This window comes from Triturus cristatus, chromosome 9, assembly GCF_964204655.1.
Source record: "Triturus cristatus chromosome 9, aTriCri1.1, whole genome shotgun sequence".
Taxonomy (NCBI): domain Eukaryota; kingdom Metazoa; phylum Chordata; class Amphibia; order Caudata; family Salamandridae; genus Triturus; species Triturus cristatus.
In genome coordinates, this window is record NC_140592.1 from 1,215,415,139 (window position 1) to 1,215,437,656 (window position 22,518).

General features: G+C 43.4%; 1 protein-coding gene across 6 annotated transcripts in view; it reads right to left on the reverse strand.

The window, feature by feature from the left end:
- Positions 1 to 22,518, reverse strand: part of DCAF4 (DDB1 and CUL4 associated factor 4) — a 291,122-nt gene that overhangs the window by 254,073 nt on the left and 14,531 nt on the right. For 3 of the 6 annotated variants that reach the window (XM_085627275.1, XM_085627273.1, XM_085627272.1), the window contains exons 2-3: positions 14,560 to 14,749; positions 5,284 to 5,378 (exon numbers count right to left, since the gene is read on the reverse strand). Coding sequence is in view for 3 of the 6 variants with exons in the window: in XM_085627273.1 (XP_085483399.1) it covers positions 5,284 to 5,378; positions 14,560 to 14,648 (184 nt within the window). In the remaining 3 variants the exon portion in view is untranslated. The remainder of the gene's footprint in view (positions 1 to 5,283; positions 5,379 to 14,559; positions 14,750 to 22,518) is intronic. The other 3 variants (XM_085627274.1, XM_085627277.1, XM_085627276.1) reach the window with 1 other exon arrangement.

Sequence of the window (22,518 nt, forward strand, 5' to 3'; positions counted from 1 at the left end):
ATGGGCACGCTGAAGCCCACAAAGTACATACAACAGGTCTGGAGCCAAGACCTAAAAATGGCTCCACCTGCCCATATCAAGGCGTTCCTCTTGTTTGTCAGAAGGGGGACCAAGTGCAGGCAAAGATAACCCCTATATATGGAAAAGAAGGGATCTTATCAAGCAAATAGCCATTAGCTAAAAACTGCCTGGGGTTTTGTGGATTCGGGGCCCACTGTAATCCCACATGATTTACTATACTTGCTAGTTAAATCTAGGTCTTCCATGAAGGAAACATAGGAGTGTCAGTCGCTGTAACCCCAACGCAGTCCTTGATAACAGGCTGAATCGTCTGCATGCAATAGGGTATGTATGGGGCTTAATCCCACCCATAGGAAGTCTGCATCAGTTGCCAATAGGGAACCTTTCAGGTTGTTAATGTATATTGTAAAAAGAAATGGGACCAGAATGCATCACAAGTGCACTCCCCTCCTCACTTTAAAGGGCTTCGTACAAGAGCCATCACTATTGTATTGGTCCATGGAAGACATGTCACGGTGCAGGTTTCGTAAAAATATACCACGTTACGTCCACCTCCAAGGATAACATGATGCCCAAAGCTTAGCCCTATTCACTCTGTCAAAAGCAGAAGAGAGTTCCATGAATGTGAGGTGAAGGGAGCCTAACCTTACATACACATACTTACTCATGTGCAAGTTCAAGTATTGGTCATTAGTGTTAATACCAGGTGTAAAGCCATACTGCAGATCAGGGAGGATCCCTTTCTCCTCCTCCCAGATCGATACCCTATTGAAAATCATCCTCCCCACCACCTTGACAACTACATCTATTAGAGACATAGGATGATGGCATGGGGGGCAGTCCTGTCACCCTTTTTAAGGATGAGAACTATCCTCGAGTTTGAGCAAGACTTAGAGGTGTCCTCGATAACCGCGTCATTAATGCTATGTGCCAGTATAGGTGTCCAAAAGGCGAGATCACTCAGAAACTGTATGGCATGACCGCGTCATTTTCATCCAACTATAACGTCCCTTTAACACACACTCGTTCCGGAGTCTCTGCACACAGGCAGAACTATTCAGCGTTTATGATTTTAGTGACAATACCTACATTGCAGAACTAGAAGGACATGAAATTAACATTTCCTTATCTCTCGGCATGTATATACCGAGCTATTTGAATCAAGTTGCTGTTACTTTAAAGGGGGTTTTATATCGGAATTCAGGCGTGTTTATAATCGATTTATGACTATTGATGCTAAAGCAGTAGTACTTCCTAACTACTCAGAATATATGGAGGATACTAATGATGGGCGATGCTACGTCAGCAAGATAGAGAAGAAAGTCATCTGCATATAACAATATTCTTTCATCTACTAACTGCATGTTTTGTAGGGTGCCCAAGGACTTTCCACACTGAGAAAAATTATGTAGGTCATTTTTTTTGCTTGGGTAGGGGCAGTGTGCTGTACTGCATTAACACTACACTTTACCGTACGGCTCTCTCTAACGGGCAGAATTCTTTAATGTAAAGAGAGGATACATTAATCAAACACCCTTTACCTCTCTACTGACAGTGGAACATTATTCACTATGGCCCAAGCCCAGAATCCGCTCCCTCTGCTAAGCACAAACTAAAATGATTTGCCCTTTCGTGAATATCTGACACCACTTGCAAGATAATTATCTCTAATTCCCTATCTCTGCATGAAAGATCCACCTTGGTCAGATCAAATTTTCGTTTTCAACCAAATCTCTATGGAAAACAATACAATAAATATTTCTTCTTTTACTTACAGATATGCAAAGCCTTTTGTTGCAGGGAGTCTGCTCTTAGAACAGAACCATGCTACAACCATAGTACATCGGTATGAAGGGACTGAGTAACCATACCACCTCAGTACCTATCATATCAGTATTGGAGGTATTAAAGAATGCACCCAGAGGGCACCTTAGCGGTGACCCCTGAAAACCACAACCAGCCTCTTATTGTGCTGGCTGACTGGTGTCTTCCAGCCTGCCACCACAGATGTGTTTCTGATCCCAGGGAGGTGAGAGCCCATGCTCTCAGAGGTCAGCAACAATACTTGCTCTAGCTGGAGGTGTTTACACCTCCTCCAGCACGATGACTAAAGAATCTGCATACCAAGGCCAGAGGCTTCAAAGCCTCTGCTGTCTGATATGCGACCCCGGCTTCCTCTAGTCCTGGGGAATTCCACCCCTTGCCCTGAGGCCAATCTCTCACCAGGACAGGTGGGAAAGTAGCTATGCAAGTAGGCGTGTGGCACCACCAGGTTAGTCACACCACGGAGGTGGGCAGCCTGATGTGCGCTATGAAGGAAGTATTCCGCCGCCGCCTTGATTTTGGTGGAATAGGAACTCTGGGACAGGGTTATCCCCACTCCCACAGGAAGTGGTCATATGGTTTAGTGACCCCAAGGGTAAGTAGCCCATTGGCTCCTACCCTCCACTCCCCTTAACGCCCCTAAATTCAGTATTTAGGTGGCCCCTCTGACACCAGAAACGTTGATTCACCTGACGAAAGAAGAAGGACAAAGAAGAGCCGAAGAAGGGTGAACTGAAGATTATCGGTGGACTGTGGAGCCAAACCTTCTGCATGCTCCTATCCAGTCAATCACGACAACCTGACTCGTTCTGCAGCTGTGCATCCTCCAAAAGTGTCAGAGGTCCACGAGCACTTCGCCAATCCGCCAGCATCGCCCTTGAAGTGGAGGAGCCACTTACCTGCAGGCACCGACCGCAACATCCAGTTTACCGTACTGCTGACCACCGGGACCACTGACACAGCAACTGCCCAGGAGGGGATCACCATGCTCCCAAAGGTCAGATCCTTCTCCCCACCACATTTGGAGACACCAGGACCCCCAGGAGCGACCCTGCATCAACACCCAGTGTACTGGACTCCTTGCAACAACCAACGCTCGTTTGAAGGCCAATCTGGACTCCAATCCCACAAAGACCAACCAGTTGACGAGGGACATCAGCATTGCAGAGGCCAGCATCAAGTGGCCCAGCTGTCCTGTCTTGTCCCACTCTGCAGGTCTGACCGAGAACAATGAGTGCATTTGATGCATGGGCCCAGCCGACCATAACCCTCTGCACCTGAGCTTCCCGGCCTGGGTCCACTGACACCGACTGTGCCCCCCTGCTCCCTGGATCCTCACAAACCAAGCTTCCCATTGGGTGCTCCTGGACTTGTTTCCCTCTGCAGCCTGTTTCTAGGTGCCCCCCTTTTTTTGACGGCAGTGTAGCACGCAGGGCTACCAACCCGTCCGGCACCTCTGTAGCCAGACACTTTTAGGGCAGGTAAACCTGAACTGATGGTGGATCCTGTGACCTTGACCCCCAGCACCTTACGTCCTAAAGAGAACCCCCCCGGAATACGTTTGCAAATACCTGTATGCAGTATACATTACCTCGAAACTGGTCCTAGGATGCTTGTTTCCGGTCCAGTGAGGACTTGGCTAGGCAGTTCGGGCTGGACTGTTCTCATGAGCCACAGGGCCAAGACTGATTTGCATATGGCCAGGTCTATACTGGGGTGGCATGGTGACCAAAAGAATGATGGATTTAACCAAGATCTCTTGACTGGGGGTGAATGTTTTGATGTGTTCTGCATTCCGTCCATCAATTGTGTGTCTTGTGCTTTCTCGCCCTAAGTGTGCCGGGCATGCCTAGACGTGGGTCCCGGGCTCACTGTGCCACTGCATTCAAGCAAGCATGGCTGATGAGGGGTGAAATTTCGAAACTGGTCCTAAGATGCTTGTTTCCGGTCCAGGGAGGACCTGGCTTGGCAGTTCGGGCTGGACTGTTCTCATGAGTCACAGGGCCAAGACTGATTTGCATATGGCCAGGTCTAAACTGGGGTGGCATGGTGACCAAAAGAATGATGGATTTAACCAAGATCTCTTGACTGGGGGTGAATGTTTTGATGTGTTCTGCATTCCGTCCATCAATTGTGTATCTTTTGCTTTCTCGCCCTAAGTGTGCCGGGTATGCCCAGACGTGGGTCCCAGGCTCACTGTGCCACTGCATTTAAGCAAGAATGGCTGATGAGGGGTGAAACTCCGAAACTGGTCCTAAGATGCTTGTTTCCGGTCCAGGGAGGACCTGGCTTGGCAGTTCGGGCTGGACAGTTCCCATGAGGCACAGGGTCAAGACTGATTTGCATATGACCAGGTCTAAACTGGGGTGGCATGGTGAGCAAAAGAATCATGGATTTGTTCTGCATTCCTTCCATCAATTGTGTGTCTTTTGTATATGTTTCCTTATCCATGGGAAAACATTACTGCGTAAGAACGCATTTGTGTGACATTTGTTGCTTAACTGCAAAAATTGATCATTCAAAAAACACTTACCCAATTATGAATTTCTTGGTGTTAAGAAATATATAAAAATATATGTTATTTTTCTACATTAGTCTTGAGTTTCTTCTTGAGAGTGTGTCTGATTTATTGACTCTGAGTGTTCAACAAATGCTTAACACTACCATCTGATAAACATAAAGTGCTCGCCCACACTAACAAAAAAGAGAGCATTTGGGATTATTATTTGAGCCCTTTAAATCAATAAAAGTCTATACTCACATAAGATATCGGGATGTTCTCTACTGTGTCCAGAAAAATGGCCTTAGTGTTAGTGCGTGGTGAAGGGGTAGGGCATTAGTCTTTTAAAGACAAGAACCCTCACTCACCCAAAGGTGACATGCTTCATCATTGGGTTCCCTCTTGCACACTGCAACCGCAAGGTTTGCAGTGTGGGCTACAACTCTTCCCGAAAGAAGAGGAGCATGAGGCGTTTTAAGAGAGGGGCAGAGTGCAAACAAAGTGAAAAAGTATATTAAAACTAACTCACAGAAGAAAAAATTATTTATAATAGTTATTTTCGGTGGTTAGGACTAAAAAGCTAAGTAAATAGGAATATGGATGTTCCCTATAAATGTAAGGTCGACATGTTTCTGCCTGAGGTGACCTGTTGGTTCAATGGCATTCTTGAGGACCCACTTCTTGTCAGGGCTTTCTACATAGTGTAACTCATTTTGGTACACTACATAAAAATCCAGCTTCCTATAGATACCGAGACTCCTCTGAAAATTCCTCATTTCATAATCAGTATATTTAGTGGAATGAAATACACTAGGTGAAATACAGTGGACTGACGTGTTCCCACAGACGTTGGAAAGCCGATGTGGCTAGTAACTAGTGAGATCGACTCTACCAGAATTAAAAAGGCACTTGGGATTGAGACCAAAGAGGTTACTTACCAGGTGGCGGATAGCGCGTAGAAGCAGAGGAAGAGGTGGGTTCCTCAGTCCATGGCCTTCTTGATGCAGAGTGGGAAGGCCTGTCGGGTTCATACCTATAGATGTTAGATGACATCACTTTTTGTTCATTGACAGACAAATACATCTTTAGTCAAATGCACACAGATAAACTATTAATAAAAAGTTACACACTTCTTAATACCATTCTTAGGGCTTTATCAACTGGCTTAATCAGCTTGTCCTTGTGTGTGTATTTATTACAGCGAAACACTACTGCCACTGGCTGATGCTGGTCAGTTATGATTGGTTCTTTATCCAAAACCGGTTTGTTTTTTAAAGAACACGTGTGTCATAAAAGATTGTCATAAAATGTAACTGTCCCTTTGGCTGCACCAAGGTACTGAGACACACTCAGTCCATGGCTCAGCCTCCAATGATACAGGGCCACGGTGGTAGCAAAAGGTTTTAAAGCAGGTGAAATATCTGAAACTGTAACCACAGAATTCACAATGAAAACATTAACATTTATTTTATATTAAATAACACATAATTTAAAAATGCTATGCCCCCTTTCTTAAGTACCATCATGGCAAAGACTAAATGAATTATTTTGCATATAATAAGAAAAACAAAAAAGTGATGAGTAACATGCTTGAATTAACCTCAGCCCTGGAATTACTCCTGGGACATTCCAATCTATTATTTCTTGAGGTTTCTAAGCAGAGACCAGCCCTAGGCAAAACAGTCTTGTTTATTTATATTTATTTATTTTGAGAGTTTTATACAGCGCGAATAAGAACCTTGCGGGTATCAGAGCGCTTTACAAGCAAGATGTCAGGAGCAGATACAAATATAGTAGAGAATCTATGATTGAGTCTAATACATAGAAGTAGCTACCACTAGAAAGAAAAAAAATGAAAAAAAAAAATACACATTACAAGGTTATATACAAACTTTTTAGAAACATAATATCCCTGAGAATATAGTTCAAGTCTTGTTGCGATAGATCCAATACAAAGTAGTCACAAAAAATCCGGAAATAAAATATTTCACGTAAACTTAGCCATGAGAATCGATTTCACTTCTTTTTTGAAAAAGGCAGTAGAGGGGTTCTATCTCCTTTCTGGGGGTAGGGCATTCCAGGTCCTAGGTGCCATTCCTGAGAAGGATCGGTTATATGTTTTTATCTTGGCGAATCTTTGCGGTTTCAAAAGAAGATGATTCTTGGAGCTCCTGGTGGATCTGTTACCCCATGAAAGTGACAGTTTTTGTGATAGATAACTTGGGGTATTTTGGTGTAGGGCCTTGTGTGTCATACAAGCGATTTTTAGATGAATTCTCGCCTCAAATGGTAGCCAATTGAGAACTCTAAGGTCCGGGGAGATATGAGAGTTTCTTTTGGAGCCTGTGATTAGTCTAGCCACTGTGTTGATTGTGGCTCGTAGCGGGGCCGTCGTTGTTCTGGGAAGACTGCAAAGGGCGACACATCCATATTCTACTCTTGGGATTACTAAGTTTCGTTCAATTACTAAGGCTTGCACAGCTTGTTTGAAGTCATTTGCGGGCAAAAAGGGTTTCAGTTTTCTTAAGGTGTTTATTTGAAAATTTGCTCCTTTTGTAGAGGCACTGATATGTTTCTGCATGTTTACGTTTCTGTTCAGCGATTTTGCGGAATCGACAAGGAGTGGTTGACCTTTGAGTGCTGTTAGGTGATTCAGCCAGTCAAGAATGATGGAAGAATGGTTAGGGGGGGCCATTAGGAGGAATTCAGTTTTGAGGGTGTTTAGTTTCAGATGGTTTTCGGCCAGCCAGGATTGAGTTTTTTCCAGCGTTGAATTGAGAGATTTGATGTCCTCAAGTGAATGGATCTTTATGTAGAGTTGCGTATCACCTGCGTACATGTGATAGTAGACCTTAGATGCGCTGAGGAGTTCAGTCAGTGGTTCTATATAGAGGTTGAAAAGAGTCGGTGAGAGGCATGATCCTTGCGGTACTCCTAGAGTTACTGGCACAGGATTGGATAAGGAATTGTTGACCTTGAATCTTTGTGATCTGTTTTGGAGGAAGGAGGTGAACCAGGTAAGTACAGAGTCGGATAAACCCATTCTGTGTCTAAGGCCGAAGATAGGTCAAGCAAGATTAGTAAACAAGTTTCGTTTTGGTCAAGGATTTTTAGTGCGTCGTCTATTATGAGTGTCATGGCTGACTCTCTACTGTGACCTGCCCGGAAGCCAGATTGGTATTGGTTGAGCAGGTTGAAATATGGTTGAAATATGGTTGCCCAACTGTGTATGAACTCATTTTTCTAGGAGTTTGGCCAGAGTGGGGATGTTGGATATTGGGCGATAGTTGTTTAAGTCAGATGGGTCAGCCGATGGCTTCTTTAAGATAGGGGATACCTGTCCTGCTTTAAGGATATCTGGGATGGTTCCTTGACTGAGGGATGTGTTTATGATCTTGGTCCACAGAGGTAGTACAAATGGTATTAAATCTTTTAGGTAGTTTGCCGGGAGAGGGTCTGTGAAGTGGTTGGAGGGATTCAAGGCCATAAGAATTTTTCGTATGGATTCTTCACTGTAAAGATTGAAGGAGGACCATGATGCGTTGTGTTTGAGGTCGAATTTTGAAGAACTGGAGGTTGGGGCTAGTGGTGTGGTAATCGGAGGGACTGTCCGTGAGGGTTATTAAGTCGTTGAGCAGGTCCGTCTTTATGCTTTCCCTCTTCCTAGTAAAGAATGCTGCATAATCCTCACAATTGGGTCTTATGTCTAGATTATCCTGGTGGAGGGGGGTGCATCCTTAGTTTGAGCTTTGATTAATTCAAGTAGTTTTTTGGGTCAGTTCTTAGCTAGGTTTGAGTGCTGAAGAAGTCAGCTTTAGATCGTCTGACCTTTCTAAAATAGGCGTTTCTCGTGGTTCTTAAGAGCCTTGAGGTGGTCAGCGGATGGGATAGATCTCCACCGTCGTTCGATTAATCTGAGGGATCTTCTGTCTTCATTTAACCTGCCATCATACCACGGTTTTGAGTCTTTTTTGGTGATTCTTTTCAGTTGAAGGGGAGCTTTTGTCTAGAAACGTGTTCATGGAGTGGAAGTAGTGATTGGTCAGGCTATGAACATCAGATGATCCTTCCAGGGGGAGCAAGCTGTTAGGGATGGAGCTTGAGAGTACACTGGAACTGATATGTTGTATATCTCGCTTCCAAATTTTCGTTCTCGTGGGTTGTGTAGCAGGTACTTTAGTTGATTCATTGATGTTGAACGTAATGATGTGGTGGTCAGATCAGTCACACGGGAGGATCGATTCTAGCACAGTAGAATCAGCTTTGGAGATAACCAGATCGAGGATTGCGCCTTTATCATGTGTGGGACTGGTGCAGATTTGGGTGAGGTTAAGGTCTCTGATGAAAGCTTTGAGGCTATTGACCCCTGGGTCATTCAGATCATCCCAATGGAGATTGAAGTCACCCAGGAATATTTGATTATTCAGGAGGTCAACATTTGTACCTAGAATATCCATTAGCTGTTCGATGAAGGTGAGGTTATCTCCTGGCGGGTGGTAGAATGTATGTAGTGAGCATATGGGCTTGTTATTACTAGTGATACCTAGCTATAGGTATTCGTAGGAAGATAATGATGATGGGGAGTGGGATCGGTTCACTGTTAGATTGCTTCAATGTATGCAGGCGATACCACCACCTGGCCTGTCCGTTCTGTCTAGTCTAGTGATGCCATAGTTTGGGGGTACCAGTATGTCTAGAATGGGCCTAGATGATTAATTTAGCTATGTTTCAGTCAAAATTAGTATGTCTGGTTCATTGGTAAGGATGAGGTCAACTATATCTGTTGCATGTCTTGATGCCGACCTGCAGTTTACAAGTATGCATTTTAGTTGTGATTTGATGTGTGTAGTGTTGGATTCAGGTATGAGGGGGACTCTCATGAGGTTGTTTACAACTATACCTCTAGAGTTGTGTCTTGTGGCTCAATGGATATCAGGGGAGATGGAGTGGATTAGGGAATGTTTTTGCGAGTTAACTGTATGTTCACTATTAAGCAGGGGAACCGGTAGTTCGTAGGAACGGAGCAGGGTGCTTAAGTCTTTGGCTGATAGATGGTTTATCCTCCGGATCAGCCGGGATGAAACATCTGTGTGGGGCACTGTTCTCCATCTAGGTAGCTCATGTTTCAATGAGCTTATGTGTGGTTGTTGGGTGATTTTCGGGTGAATGCTGTGGAGGAACGTTCTGGGTGCTAGTTCTGGGTGTGAGAACTTGGGTTGCTGAAGAATCAGGTTGTGAAGAGTATGTATGTCCTTTTTGATTTGTAGTAGCGATAATAGAATCTCATCTAGCTTATGGTCAGGGGTAGGAGGTAGCCTATTTGATGTATGAATTATATGTGAGGGAAGTGCGGTTGAGCCATGAATGTCGTATGGGGGGGATCCAAAGTCTGGGCCGTTGTGACGTAGTCTTTCTGTGTGTTTTTCGATAGAAGGGGAGGGTGTAAAAGCGGGTTGTGAGGCGGTTTGGATGTGGTTAATGTATTGGATGGTTGGAATATTGGTGCAGGTAGACAGAGCATGGGGAGATGTTGGATGTGAGGAGGTAAGGTTCTTGTTCCTGTTCCAATACTAACAATCCAGCTTAAACTGCCAGGCCAGAGCCCCACCAGCTCAGAATACAAGTAACCACAGACCAGTTTTAGTCTACTGGACCTCGTTATGAGGTTCAGCGTGGGTCCAATGAAACAATAAGAAATGTAGCATTCTCACCAGTTACCTGTTATGATGGGCAGCAGTGGGTGCACCAATCCCGCAGAGAGTGTATTGAGTTATGGCAGTGTTTCAGAAGCATCTCCCGAAAACTGGAGGCTTCTAGCTAATTGACCATGACACAAAAAATATTAATTACACAATTGAAACTTACCTCGTATCCATGTCAGCTTACATCATGATTTGTGAGGAAAGACGTGTGGCACATAAATGTAATAAACCAATCGAAGATAACAGTTGTTCATATTTTTGTTTTTAGAATTTCACCTATCCAAGAATTATCCTGGCCTTTTCAGTTGTGGTCTAGACAATATATAAAGGGCTTTGCGAAGAGATGCTTGAAGAGTAACACTTTTGGAGTTCTGTTTTTAGCGCGCTCATCGCCTCTTTAATCAGTATTTCCCCCAGGGTCTTTTCCCCTTTTCCATACTTTATTTCTCCTGTTTAATTTTTCTCAAAGTTTTCTTGCTGCTTGGCTCACAAATACTCTGTCTCAGTGTGGTTCTGGTGCCTTGCTCTTCTTCTTCAGCTCCAATCAAGGTTTTCCAGCCCTTTGGACATTTCCCTCCCACATTAGGGCTCTACTAAGGAGGCACAACACGTTCATTAGAATATCTCTGTTCAGAGTGATACAATGGCTACTGGAAGCGGTTGGACATTCCTCACGCAATCAAAAAAGGAGAGAGGTGACCAATAATCCAGCCCTTGACCTTAACATCCAGTCGAACGTGTGGGATCATAAATGCACTTAGACCTGCAGAACCATGGATTGATTTTGACATTTAAAGAATAGGGGTTTGAGAATTATCATAAGGCTGATTTAAATAAAAAACTTCACAAATCTACCATTAGGATGGGCTTTCTGTGATAAAATACGATGAACACCAACAAAGTTTTAGATTCATGGGTATTACAGACTCAAGTTGCACACTAAATTTAAATGTTACCCAATCAAGGACTAAGTTTGCCAATTCGCTGTGAAAGCTCACCCCCTACATTCCAGAAAGTGTAGGAAATATTTTTTTTCCACAGTGAAAAAATACTTTCTGTGTACAGAAATGGGAACTTGTTTTAAACCATACTGGGCCACAAAAGCACACAGCTCATTAGCCTGAATATACTGGTGTATAAATGCACATTCCTCCGTGCCGCTTTCTGCACCTGTGACGATTACTGCACTGTACCAGGTGCTGAATGATCATTGATGATGTAGCACATTGGGTTAAGTGAAAGGTAAAATCGAAGAGGTGACCAAAAATGTCCTTGAAATATTCCTGAGTTTTTACAATGGAGATGGTAGCAGGGTCTGTCTCATCGCCAAAATAACTGTTATTTGCTAGTGTTTCATTATGTTTTGAAAGAAATGTCTCAAGAATGGAAACATAATGACCATTTCAAAACTTTCTTGCATCCAATGGTCTTTAACAGTATGGTATAGCTGAAATAATATGTTACATTTTTACTTTATCCTTCTTCAATTTTCTTCCTTTTTTTCTAGTCTTTCCTTCCTATCTTTCTATTTCCTATCCTTGCTTTACATTTTTCTTCTTCTTCCCTTTGCTTGCTTCTTTCCACATTTCATTATCTTGCTTATTCCCTCAATAAACCATCCGTCCCTTCCTCCCATTCCTTCCCGACACTTCTCTGCTCCTTCCAAAGGCCACCACACAGGCCAGTTTCATGGGTCAGTCTTATTGAAACATGTTCTAGATAGTTTGATCACCCTTAATGTTTCTGCTGCACATACATCTATGTAGTCAGTGTGTCTCACAAATGTGAACTCTTAAGGCCTTAGTATCAACAGTCTTTGTTAGTGCATTAAATATGTTTTGTTTGCCATCAACCATTGCAGGATCTAAACAGAATCTGCATTTCAAAACAGACAATGGACTGCTGCTGGCAGTAGAGTGTCTAGTAGGAAGGAGCTAAGTCTGCGCCAGTGCATCGTTTTCTAGCATGTGGGGAGGCGGCAGCTGGCTTAGGCATAAGGAAGAAGGTTTGGTAGCAATGGTTCTGCAGGGCACGTTTGGGTATCTGCATGTCCTTGTGCCTGAAACAGAGCCTTGGCCCTGCTGCCTGATGTTTCCAGTCCCAAAGATCTGAAGGTACAACTTTCAAGCATGCCACCACAGTTTCTAAGAGTAGGGTGTGAGAGAGCACTGCATGCATACAGTACCTGTTCGTGGTATGGAAAGGACAGAGGACAGAGGCGGGTCCATGCAAGCGCACTCTAGCAGCTGTCGTCGGCCAGCATTCTCTCCATCCATGTCATCAACCTCACTGCTCGCCCCACCTGCACCGGCAGGCATGAGCTGCTCCCTATCCATCTATTGCTGAAACTATCAGGAACAGCCAGAGATATTCTCTGTTAAATCGAGCAGTCAAGGGATTTCCTATGAGCTGGCGGATTTATTCAGTGTAAAAGTGCTTCCCGACTTGCTGAATCCTAGTATTAGCAAGAGATGCTTTCAGATGTAAATACAATTAAAGTCATAACTGTAGGTATTGATGTGAGAACAGCAAATGCTTTTCGGCCTATTCTGATCGAGCTCTATGGTAGAATAGTGGAACATGAAACGGACTAATGTAAAGTTTGTTATACTAGTAACATAGACTAGTCACTAGTTGAGTAAAACATCTGTGGCTGATTCTCTTAATCTCATATGCTGATTATGATATATATTTTGCTGCATTCAACACTGCCATTTCCTCGACACCGCCCTGGGGAGCTAGAATGCATTCCTCATTCATGAAAACCTTGCACAGACAAGCGGTCTGTGGGTCACTCAGAAACATGTTTTTTTCTTTTTAGCATTTCTTGTTTTCACATAGTGCTATGACCATGGGGATTACAAAGGCTGTAAGACAGATGCAGTGGGGAGGTGAACATGAGGTGGCATTGGACAAGAGATGAAAAAGATGCCAGCCTTTTGAGAACCACAATAATTTGGGGGTCACATCTGGTAGATTTCCTTGAACCTCAGAGGATTCCGCGCCCATTTCAAAGAAAAGGAAAGAGACAGCGTTTCTCACAGCGTCATGCTCATGAGAAATAGGGATGGATTGAATATGACACACCTGTCAGAGAACACTTGGCAGGTAAAAGAGAAGCAGCCAAGACCCGAACCCACATAATCTGTGCACCCTCAAAACTAGGATTTTATGATAATGAGAATGTGTTAAGTGCGGTTCTTTTAGAAATGTTGCAAGTGATCATAATACAGACCACCTCATGGATTAAAAGTAAGAGAAGATTGAATACAAGATACAACTCAAACCGTGTCCATTCCACATCAAGAACCAATTGGTCACAAAAACCCTAACTGCCCTTGTGGCATTATATTACTATATCTATATTAATTGCCGAGCCACGTCAAACCCCCCGCATACTTGTCAGGCAGACAGCCGCAACTCTGTTACCGACTCGACAGAATCTCTACCAGCAACCTGTCATCTCTGTGCCCCTCTGCTAGGTGCTTTTTATAAATGTCTTCTTTTAAGAAGTTTATGGATGAAGTGGGAAACTGTGTTTCCAGGAGGACTGAAAACGAGGGCGAAAGCAACAACTGTTGTTACTTATGAATTCCAGATGCACAGAACTATAGAAGGTCAGCCTGCAGAAGCCTCTTGCTGCCACCCAAACATTCAGCAGAAAATAGAAAAATGGGCAGAAAATATGTGACAATTTTTAACATAAAAACATTCTGTTAGCTTGCACAAAATGAAGCTAGTGCAAAAAATGCCTTAATTCTAGTTCTGAAATACTTACGTTACATTTAATATTCACTCAAATCCAAGCAATTTACAAAGATGGTCTGCGTTAGCATGCATGCTCACAGGTGACAGTCAGGGAAACGATTCACCACCGAATCATGAAATTAAAGGCCTAGCATGATGCAGAACTCACGCTACCGTTAAAGCTGCAAATGTAAACACAAGGACACAGTGATGCCATCATTGTGTGCAGGAGAGGTGCTGTCTTGAGGTGCTTTCTTCAGTAATGTTAGAATTAATATTTAAATTGAACCCAAACTAAAACACAAACTGAACTCAACTGCAAGAATATGAGGATTAGAGAGAAGAGGACATCAGATTTTGGGTAGCAAGGCCGAAGTGTTCCACAGTGAACTACAAAGCTGTATCCACAATTTCCCCCATCTGACTCACAGAGACAGATGCTTCCTTTTTCGCATGGCAAGCCTGAATGATTGCTGCAGTCCTCGAGCGCTCACAGATTTCAGAAGCAAAAAAGCTGGTGGTCGCCTGAAGCACAATTCTTCATTCTGACTTCAGGAGAATAGCACCTGGGCCCAAGCAAGCAAGCAAACAAAGCTGCACCTTCAGCAATTGAAATAAAACATGTTTCGCGTTTGGCTGCAGGTACTAAGCCATTGGTTGCAGGGATTCAATTTGGAGGAAGCAGGGCTTAGGAGGATGGCAGATGGCCCTCTGGGGAAAACCACAAATAACAGATTCTAGTTTTTCCCAACATTTTATAATTACCTTTGATTGGGTGTCCACTTCTGTTTTCTGCTTCCACGAGGGCTGGGGCTTCGCCTCTGGCCATCCTCTCTCCAGTTGTTGCGCTTCATGCTTTAAAGAAAAATGTCAAACAGCTATTGATGAGGAACGATCTTCTTGCAAGGTGTGCTCTTCTCACCATCTTCTCTTAGGTAGAGCAGTGATCTCAAAGCTGTCAAGAAGGAACAGTGGGACAGACAACAGATCAGCAATCGCAAAAAAACAAGAACGATATACACCTTCCTCGCAGATAATGTGGAGGCAGCTGACTGAACCAGTAAAAGCTGATCTACATAGGTAGATATTTGCTTGTTTTCTCACTATTTCTTTCTCTCTCTGTATGAAAAAATGTCAGGAATGCTGAAGAAGGACCTGTTGAAGAGATCTGTTTCTTTGTATAATATGCAAAGGTTCCCTTTGATGCCTTAACTTCTCCCTGAATTGCCTACTGGGTTGACTACAATTAAAGCGGGACCATGAAGACAATTTGCGGGTGTCGCAAGGGAAGGTAACAGAGCCATTCACAGACAATACACCATTTTTGGTGGTTTTAGGCAAGCACTTAAGACTGAACAGTGAGACTAAAAGAGCTTGTACCACAATCCACATTTATTATGAGGGAATGTTAAGTTTCCAATGGGTAAAGCAGATTTTGATGTTCTACTACTAAAGCTGTCATTAAATATCGAAAAAGAAACACAAGATCAAGTTAAATATAGACCCTAAATCTAAAGACAAAATAAACAAGCATTGAAAATGCAATAGGTCTCGCCTTTTATTAAGTTAAAGCCATTTGCTTTGCTATACAATACCGTTAGCAAAGCAAATGGCTAACTTATTCAAAGGCGAGACCGATTGCATTTTCAACGCTTGTTTTAACATATTGCAGAGCAGCGTGGGCTGCTGTGCAACATGGCTTAAAAAAAACCTCTATGATGTGGTAACTGATGGCTGCATCATAGCGTTTTTGTTTCCTTGACTTCAAGGCGTGTTGCACAGCAGATCGCGCTGATGTGCAATATTTCTTGAATACTTTGACAAAGCTAATGGATCTGGCAAGGGCGAAACCTATTGGCTTGGCCAATGCTTCTACCACTTAGGTTGTTTCTGCTTGTGTTATACTCTCTCAGGCTTCTCCCTACCTCAGGATTTCCATGCGTATCCTCCTCCACCCATTTATTAGGTACCTTCAGATGCAAGCTTTAAATCATTTCTCAAAATAAATCCATCCAAACCTGCTTGGGTTTGCTTTTTAGTTTTCTTGATGTTGACCTCAAAGTTGTCTAAGTGACATCTACAGTGAAAGGTGGAGAGACATGCCACCAAATGTAAGAAAACATGAGGACTAAATGAGTACATCCTTTTTATCAACCATCATCATACTCCTTACCATGACACATAAAGCCACTGATGCAGAGAAGACCTAACGCCAAACAGCACAAACAGTATCTTACACTTCGGGCAACGCTTCAGCACCCACAGCCGCCTTTTAATACCTATGACACAAAATCCTATTCTGGGATGAGCATTCCAAAGTTTTACATCAGCCACCTGAAAAAAGCTCCTCAGAGAAGTATTCAGAAAATCCAACCTTCTGAGTCTTGAAGCCATCATTAGCAAACAATCACAAACCACAATGGATGCCCCAGTAGGGTGTCAGTGCTACATGACAGCACACGACACAGCAGGTAGCTTTAAGATAGTTCATGCATGCCAATGTTCAGCTCCAAACAATGCTATGTAGGCAGTTTGTTCCAAGCTGATGAGCATAATTCAGACATTTCATGCTACAAAAGCACTGACAAAAGCCAGTTGTTCTGGCTTTAATGTGCAGACTAATGCAAACACAGGCATGCTAAAATGTGCCTTTGTACATGCCTGTTTTATGGGTTGGTACATTAACGATATGACTATTGCCTTTGTCAGAACTGTTTTGTATTTAGGCCTGATGTCTAAGAAAACTCACCGCGAGTACAGCTCACCACATTTAGGTCAGGGCAATTGTAAATAATTCTTATTGCACGCAAGTCATAGGTGATGTACTAAGAGAAGGCCACATCTAGAAAGTTGAAGGCTGCTGCTGAGACAAACGCGAGGGACAGACGGGCAGATATTAACGAGGGAGAGATGGACTGATGGAAAGGAGAGCAGTATGCAGGCACTGGTGAGCGCGAGGGACAGACGGGCATACCTGAGCTGGGAAACATAAGGATAGCTGCAGCCAAAGCAGTAACCCACTAAGCTATCTACATCAATTACAAATCTGTGACCTGGTGTTCTGGGCTGTGCTCTGAGCTGGCCCATTCACCTTTGTGCTTGAAGAGTTAAACCTCCTGTGCCTACGTTAAGCAGTGCACACGATCCGTCAGTAAGGGCATTAACCGCCAGAGTTATTTTACCACATCTATACCTTGGAAGTTTTGGGCGATGCGATGATCTCTGCAGCAGATGCATTACCCCATAAGATACTTTACAATGCAGCCTGACTGTAACAAAAAGGTAAGCCAGCACAGATTTACAGTCACGTGTGTCCTTGGGGTCAATACATAGGTGGACTGTCGGACGCTGCATACCTATCCCATTTCCAGCGGCCACTAGCAGGTGAGCGCGCACCGCGGCGCTAGAATGTGAGCATCACATGTGCAGAGGTGAAAGACAGACATACTGGAGACGGGCTGTGTGCATTAACAGGCAGCAGTGTATACTGTGAACACACAAACATATGCGGCTAGTTCTGGCTAGACAGAGAGAGACACTAAAGAGTTAAACTACGACTGTGAAAGAGGATTGCGCCGGAGCTTGTCTTTATGGGGCCATGTGTTTGAAACACATGGCCCCATAAAGATAAGAAAACGTTTGCGAAGGGAGGAAAGCAGGTGAGGGAATCCAAGTAGACCGTCCCAAAAAGCCAAAGGGAGGCAACATAGAAAGCTCTTTTCCAATGGCTGGCCACCGTTTAGAATAAACGGTGACGCCAGCCAGTGGAAAAGAGGGGCGGTGCTTAAAGCCCTTTACTGAAACTCCTCAAAGACATTAAATCTCGCCGAGCGAGCTGCGCATGTGCGCAGCCACGCTAGCTGAGGCCTAATAAAGGGATGAATTTATAACATTACAGGAAAGATCCAGTTGAGGGAGTTGTCCACTGTTCATAGACTAAACACTCTCATGAATATATCAATTCAATTATTTGCATACTGACTTCAACAAGAGAAGCTGATACAAATATTGTAAAGCCAACAAATTAGGCAGGCAATCTGAGTCAACAGAGGCGAGCTAATAATCATCGATATACAGCACAATTTAAATCTGAGAAAAACTAGACATTAAAAAGAAAAATATAGTGCCCAGGAAATGTGTAAAAAAGTGAGACCCAAACAAACCCACTTTTTTCCCAGTTGTAAATTCTTTATGACCAAGAAAGTGAGTGCTCCCCAGAGCAGAGGACTGCTGTGTGATCAGGGCGGTGTTTGAAATCTCCCAGAGATGGGTTACATTATATGACAAATGTATTTCTGATGGAGGACCTGCGGATCTGCTTGCCTGTATGCCTGTTCCTGCAGGTAGAGCGACTGTCCAGGAGAAGAATTCTGCAGCATTCCTGGTCAGAAGAGCACCCACAGAAAATGGACTGTCTCAGAGAAAGGAACCAGGATCAACACATGCTGCAGAAGGTCTTGCGGTTTCTCTGCGGTGTGATAGAAGAACTATACAAATCTGTGTACACTCACACATCAGCTCGAGGCAAGCTGGATCCTCCTTGAAGTGTGCATTGTCCTAGGTCAAGGCTGCATCTGCCTTGCTATGTGTATCAGCCAAAGACGCAGCAGCAACTGCTTTGATGTGCACACTGAACCAGGTTTGGAATGCACCCGATGTGATGAGAGCCTACGTAAGCCCAGAAGCAGGCCACAACCTCTAAGAACGCTTGCTCAGTGGTGCCAGGGTCTACAGAGTGACACCAGACCATACACATCAATGTGCTCTACGAAGAGGCAAGCCAGGCACGACTCTGTCAGTAACTGCTGTTGAAACTGCACACAATACCCGCGAGCCTCACCCAGAGGTAAACAACCTCAACCATAATGTTTGGGGCCATTAGCGCCTGACAGCTGACAGCCCCCTGAGCAGGATCTGACAACTGGCGGCAAACTGTGTGGGATCTACAAGTGCTAGGTCAAACTTTCATGAACAGAACAATAAGTTTGGCTTAAACATAGCATACCTGCACAGTACAATGATAGTTACAACGTTAGAGGAAGTAGATTTTCATGACTTAACCTGTTGAAGGTAACCAAGGGACTCAAGGGAGAGCCCCTCTGCCACACTACCTCAGCCAATACTTGTCAGAAGGATCCAGCGATTCAATGTTGGATGACAAGTGGTTGGCTAACAGGATTACCATAGTGCTGGAGCAGCTGTGCTCTAAAGCAAAAGCAGAGACGATGCCTCGACAGACTCATTCAAAAACTGGAAGTATGGGCCAGGGCAGTATCCAAGGGTCCAAAGTAGGACCCAAGATAAAAAGGGAATTGGATACCAGGAACATAGAGAGACGGGAGGACAGAAAGGTTCTTCCAAGTTAAAAGTGATTACTAGTTATAGAAGGTCACAAGGAGGGGTATTCTAAGAGAACTTTTGAGGTGAAAGCTGCTTTATCAGATGAACCTATCATTGTATGGGTGTCCATAGAGGGTGAAGAGACCCAAGAGGTTCCTGTTACACTTTAACTAATAGCAATATACATTTAGGGAAGGGACCAGATGCCCTCAAACATGTCCATCAAAATACCATGGAGTTCGTGATGGGAGGGTAGTACCTTAGGAAGAATGTTCCTGCCCTGAAGGATACAGGTGCTTACAGGTTGAGATGAAGTAATTGAAACCCAAGGAGCTTCTTCCTGGTGCCGGTGGTACAAGCTTGGTATCCAGAAGGGATGACATGGGGTACCCACATGCTTGAATTAAAATTGAAATCAATGGCTTGTCTGTGATGACTGAGTTAGGGTGAGCGAGAGAAGCATGGTGCTGGATGTCTCTTTGGCAACAACTGTATTGTCATTGGTTTAGTGTTAGGCCAGATGCCTACATGGCTTGGAAAACATCAGTTATGCTGACTAAAACACAGGCTGCACCTCAGTCTCACGAAGAGCCCGGGACCACCACAGATTTGCAAAGAACAAAGAAGGGTAGTGATCATATCAAGGCAGACTCTAAGAAGGCACAGGCCATGGCGTACATTGGCCCTGTTTGATGGGCAGATGAGGATGAGACAGCCAAATCGGGACTCTGGAAGAAAGCCCAAGTCAAGGTCAGTGAGGAGGGGGTTGGAAGGCATTATGTTGGCTGGGAGGATGAACAGCTTTACAGCGGGTCAGAGAACCTTGAGCCAGGAGGTTGCAAAAGGCTACTGGTTCATTTAATACACAAGACTACAAAGGCACTTAGAATATCACTTGGGCATAAGAAAAACCCAGGATAGGTTGGAACTTTTGTTCTTCTGGCTAGGGATGCACAGAGAAGTTCTGTAGGACCTGTTCTCCTTGCCTCGGTGGAAAGTCAGAAGATAAGACCGAGTTGCTGTTAGCGCCAATATCAGTTGGAGGAGTCAAATTTGACCCAAAGGGCATTTGACCTCCTTGCCACCGTTCATCAGGCAAGAATAATAACTTGCCATTTATGACACTCATAGGAGAATTTTCAAGAGTTGGATTTCCTCAGAGTGTGATGGGACATGGGACATAATTATTTTAATGAGGTCATCCTCAGGGCGTAATCATTTGTAAATGTGGACACCAGCATAGTCAAATAGGTCAAAGACAAGTGAGCTAATAGCTTTGATGGAACATACGAATGGCACCACACTGAAATTTAAAGAACAGCAGGACAGCATAGACTCAATGCGACTTGTTCATTGCGGCTCCTCTAAGGAGAGGACTGCTTACATGGCAGCACACAGAGAACCATGCAGTGGCACGCGATTTAACCAAAACAATTAGCTCACGTGTCCTCAACTTATTTGACTATGCTGGTGTCCACATTTACAAAGTCTAACACACCGAGGATGACCTCATTAAATTATTATGTCCCATGTGAAGAAGATCGAAACACATCACTGGCAGATTTTGAGATTGGATGAGAATGTGATCAATACTGAACATTTAACCATTATTTAAAGTAAAGTCACTTGATTTATATGAACTCTCTAGGTGGCCAATGGAATGCAAACATCCCCCTCTAGGACTTCATTTGTTGAAAAAAGGACAAAGCTCTATGCTAACTAATAGGACATTGTGATCTCATGCTTGTACTGACTTTAATTTTTGTGTGATGCATTCTGTTTCTTATTTCTTTTTATTAAGTCATAGTTATGTATTTTAATCTAGACAGTTTGTGGAGTGCTTAATAACTAATACATTTTTTTAATAAAACAAGGTAACTTATGAATGCTAATTGTTTCAATTCCTTGTCTGCTATTTTAATTAATGCTTGATTTATGGCAATTGGGGTGTCTTTTTATTATTATTATTTTTTTTTGTAAACTGATCCTTCCCCCTTCAGATTTAACAGTATCAAACCCAGTTTCTTTCAACACCATCCCTTTGATGGCACTTAATCACAGTGGATCGCAATTTGCACCGTACTAATGAATATTGATGAGTTGAGTCGAATTGCGACACCCTTCATTCAGGTGATTTTGCGAACCAACGTATTAGCACATAGGTCAGTTCACAAAATATCATTTCATTCACAAAATATCAGTGCGCAATTTGCGAGGGCTTTCTGAAAATGAAATAGAACATCTGGTCTCAAGTTTTTTTCTAAAAGAAGCAATTTAATTGACTTTTTTGTGCAATCACAATACCAAGAACAATCATCCTTAATACATGGTTTTATTGTAAAAATGGACAAGAGTAGTCAAATTAACATGACTTGGCACACAAAACTCAACATCCCCTAGAGTCCTATCCCCCAAATCTCACTATAGAAATAATTCACAATTTTGTATTATAACCACCCCTGTAACACTGCCATACGTTGTCCAGTTATCCCAGATTTTATGATGCATCATGGGGCAAGCTTTGTAACTGGATAATCTGCATTTCTAGCATCATAGAGTGATTCATCCTCTGTGCATTTTCATCCACAACAGGTGGGCCAGCATTGCGCTATTTACTGTCTAGGTCCCTTTGGGGAAAATTGGGATCTACATGAAGTAGGGCAAGTGTCTATTTATTGGTTTTTATACCAGAGACAATACTAAGCTTTGGGGAGACCAAAATCTGCCATCCCACAATGTCCCTGGGATATAAAACACATCTTCCTTAAAGGGTTGCACTTTGGGGCACACCCATGTTGTGTGCAAGAAGTCTCCTGTGTGGCTCCTACATTGCAGAAACAGTCCCTCAAATGTACTAGAGTTTTTCCTAGTAAGATATACCCTGTGAAGATACTCAAACTGGATCGCTCAAAATTAGGTCCCGATATATCCACAAGGATGTGTCACCATTCCTCATTTAAGAGTGAGTGAATAAGTTATTCTATCACAGAATATTTTGCATTCACTGAAGAAATTTGTTGTGTCTGTATGTCTCCAGCTGTGGTATGGATAAAGGCCATCTGCCTTAAATTAAATGAGATGACTGCGGTGTTGATGTCTGGTAAACCTTTTGACATCTGGTCAGCCAATTGGTGGCCTTCACAGTTAAGACCTGTTCTGGTTCCTGCAGCCTCAGCAAACAAATCTTGGTTTTCGATTTGATCATAATTTGCCTTTTTCTCCCACAAGTTAAATGCGTTGCAGCCAACTGGTTTCTACTTCTAAGAACCCTCTGGGAAATAATGCTCTTTTCACCTGAATCCATGTACAAGACTGTGATTCAAGCCCCTTTAATTTCCCATCTTGATTACGATCAGTCCCTCTATCTTGACATTCTGGATTTTT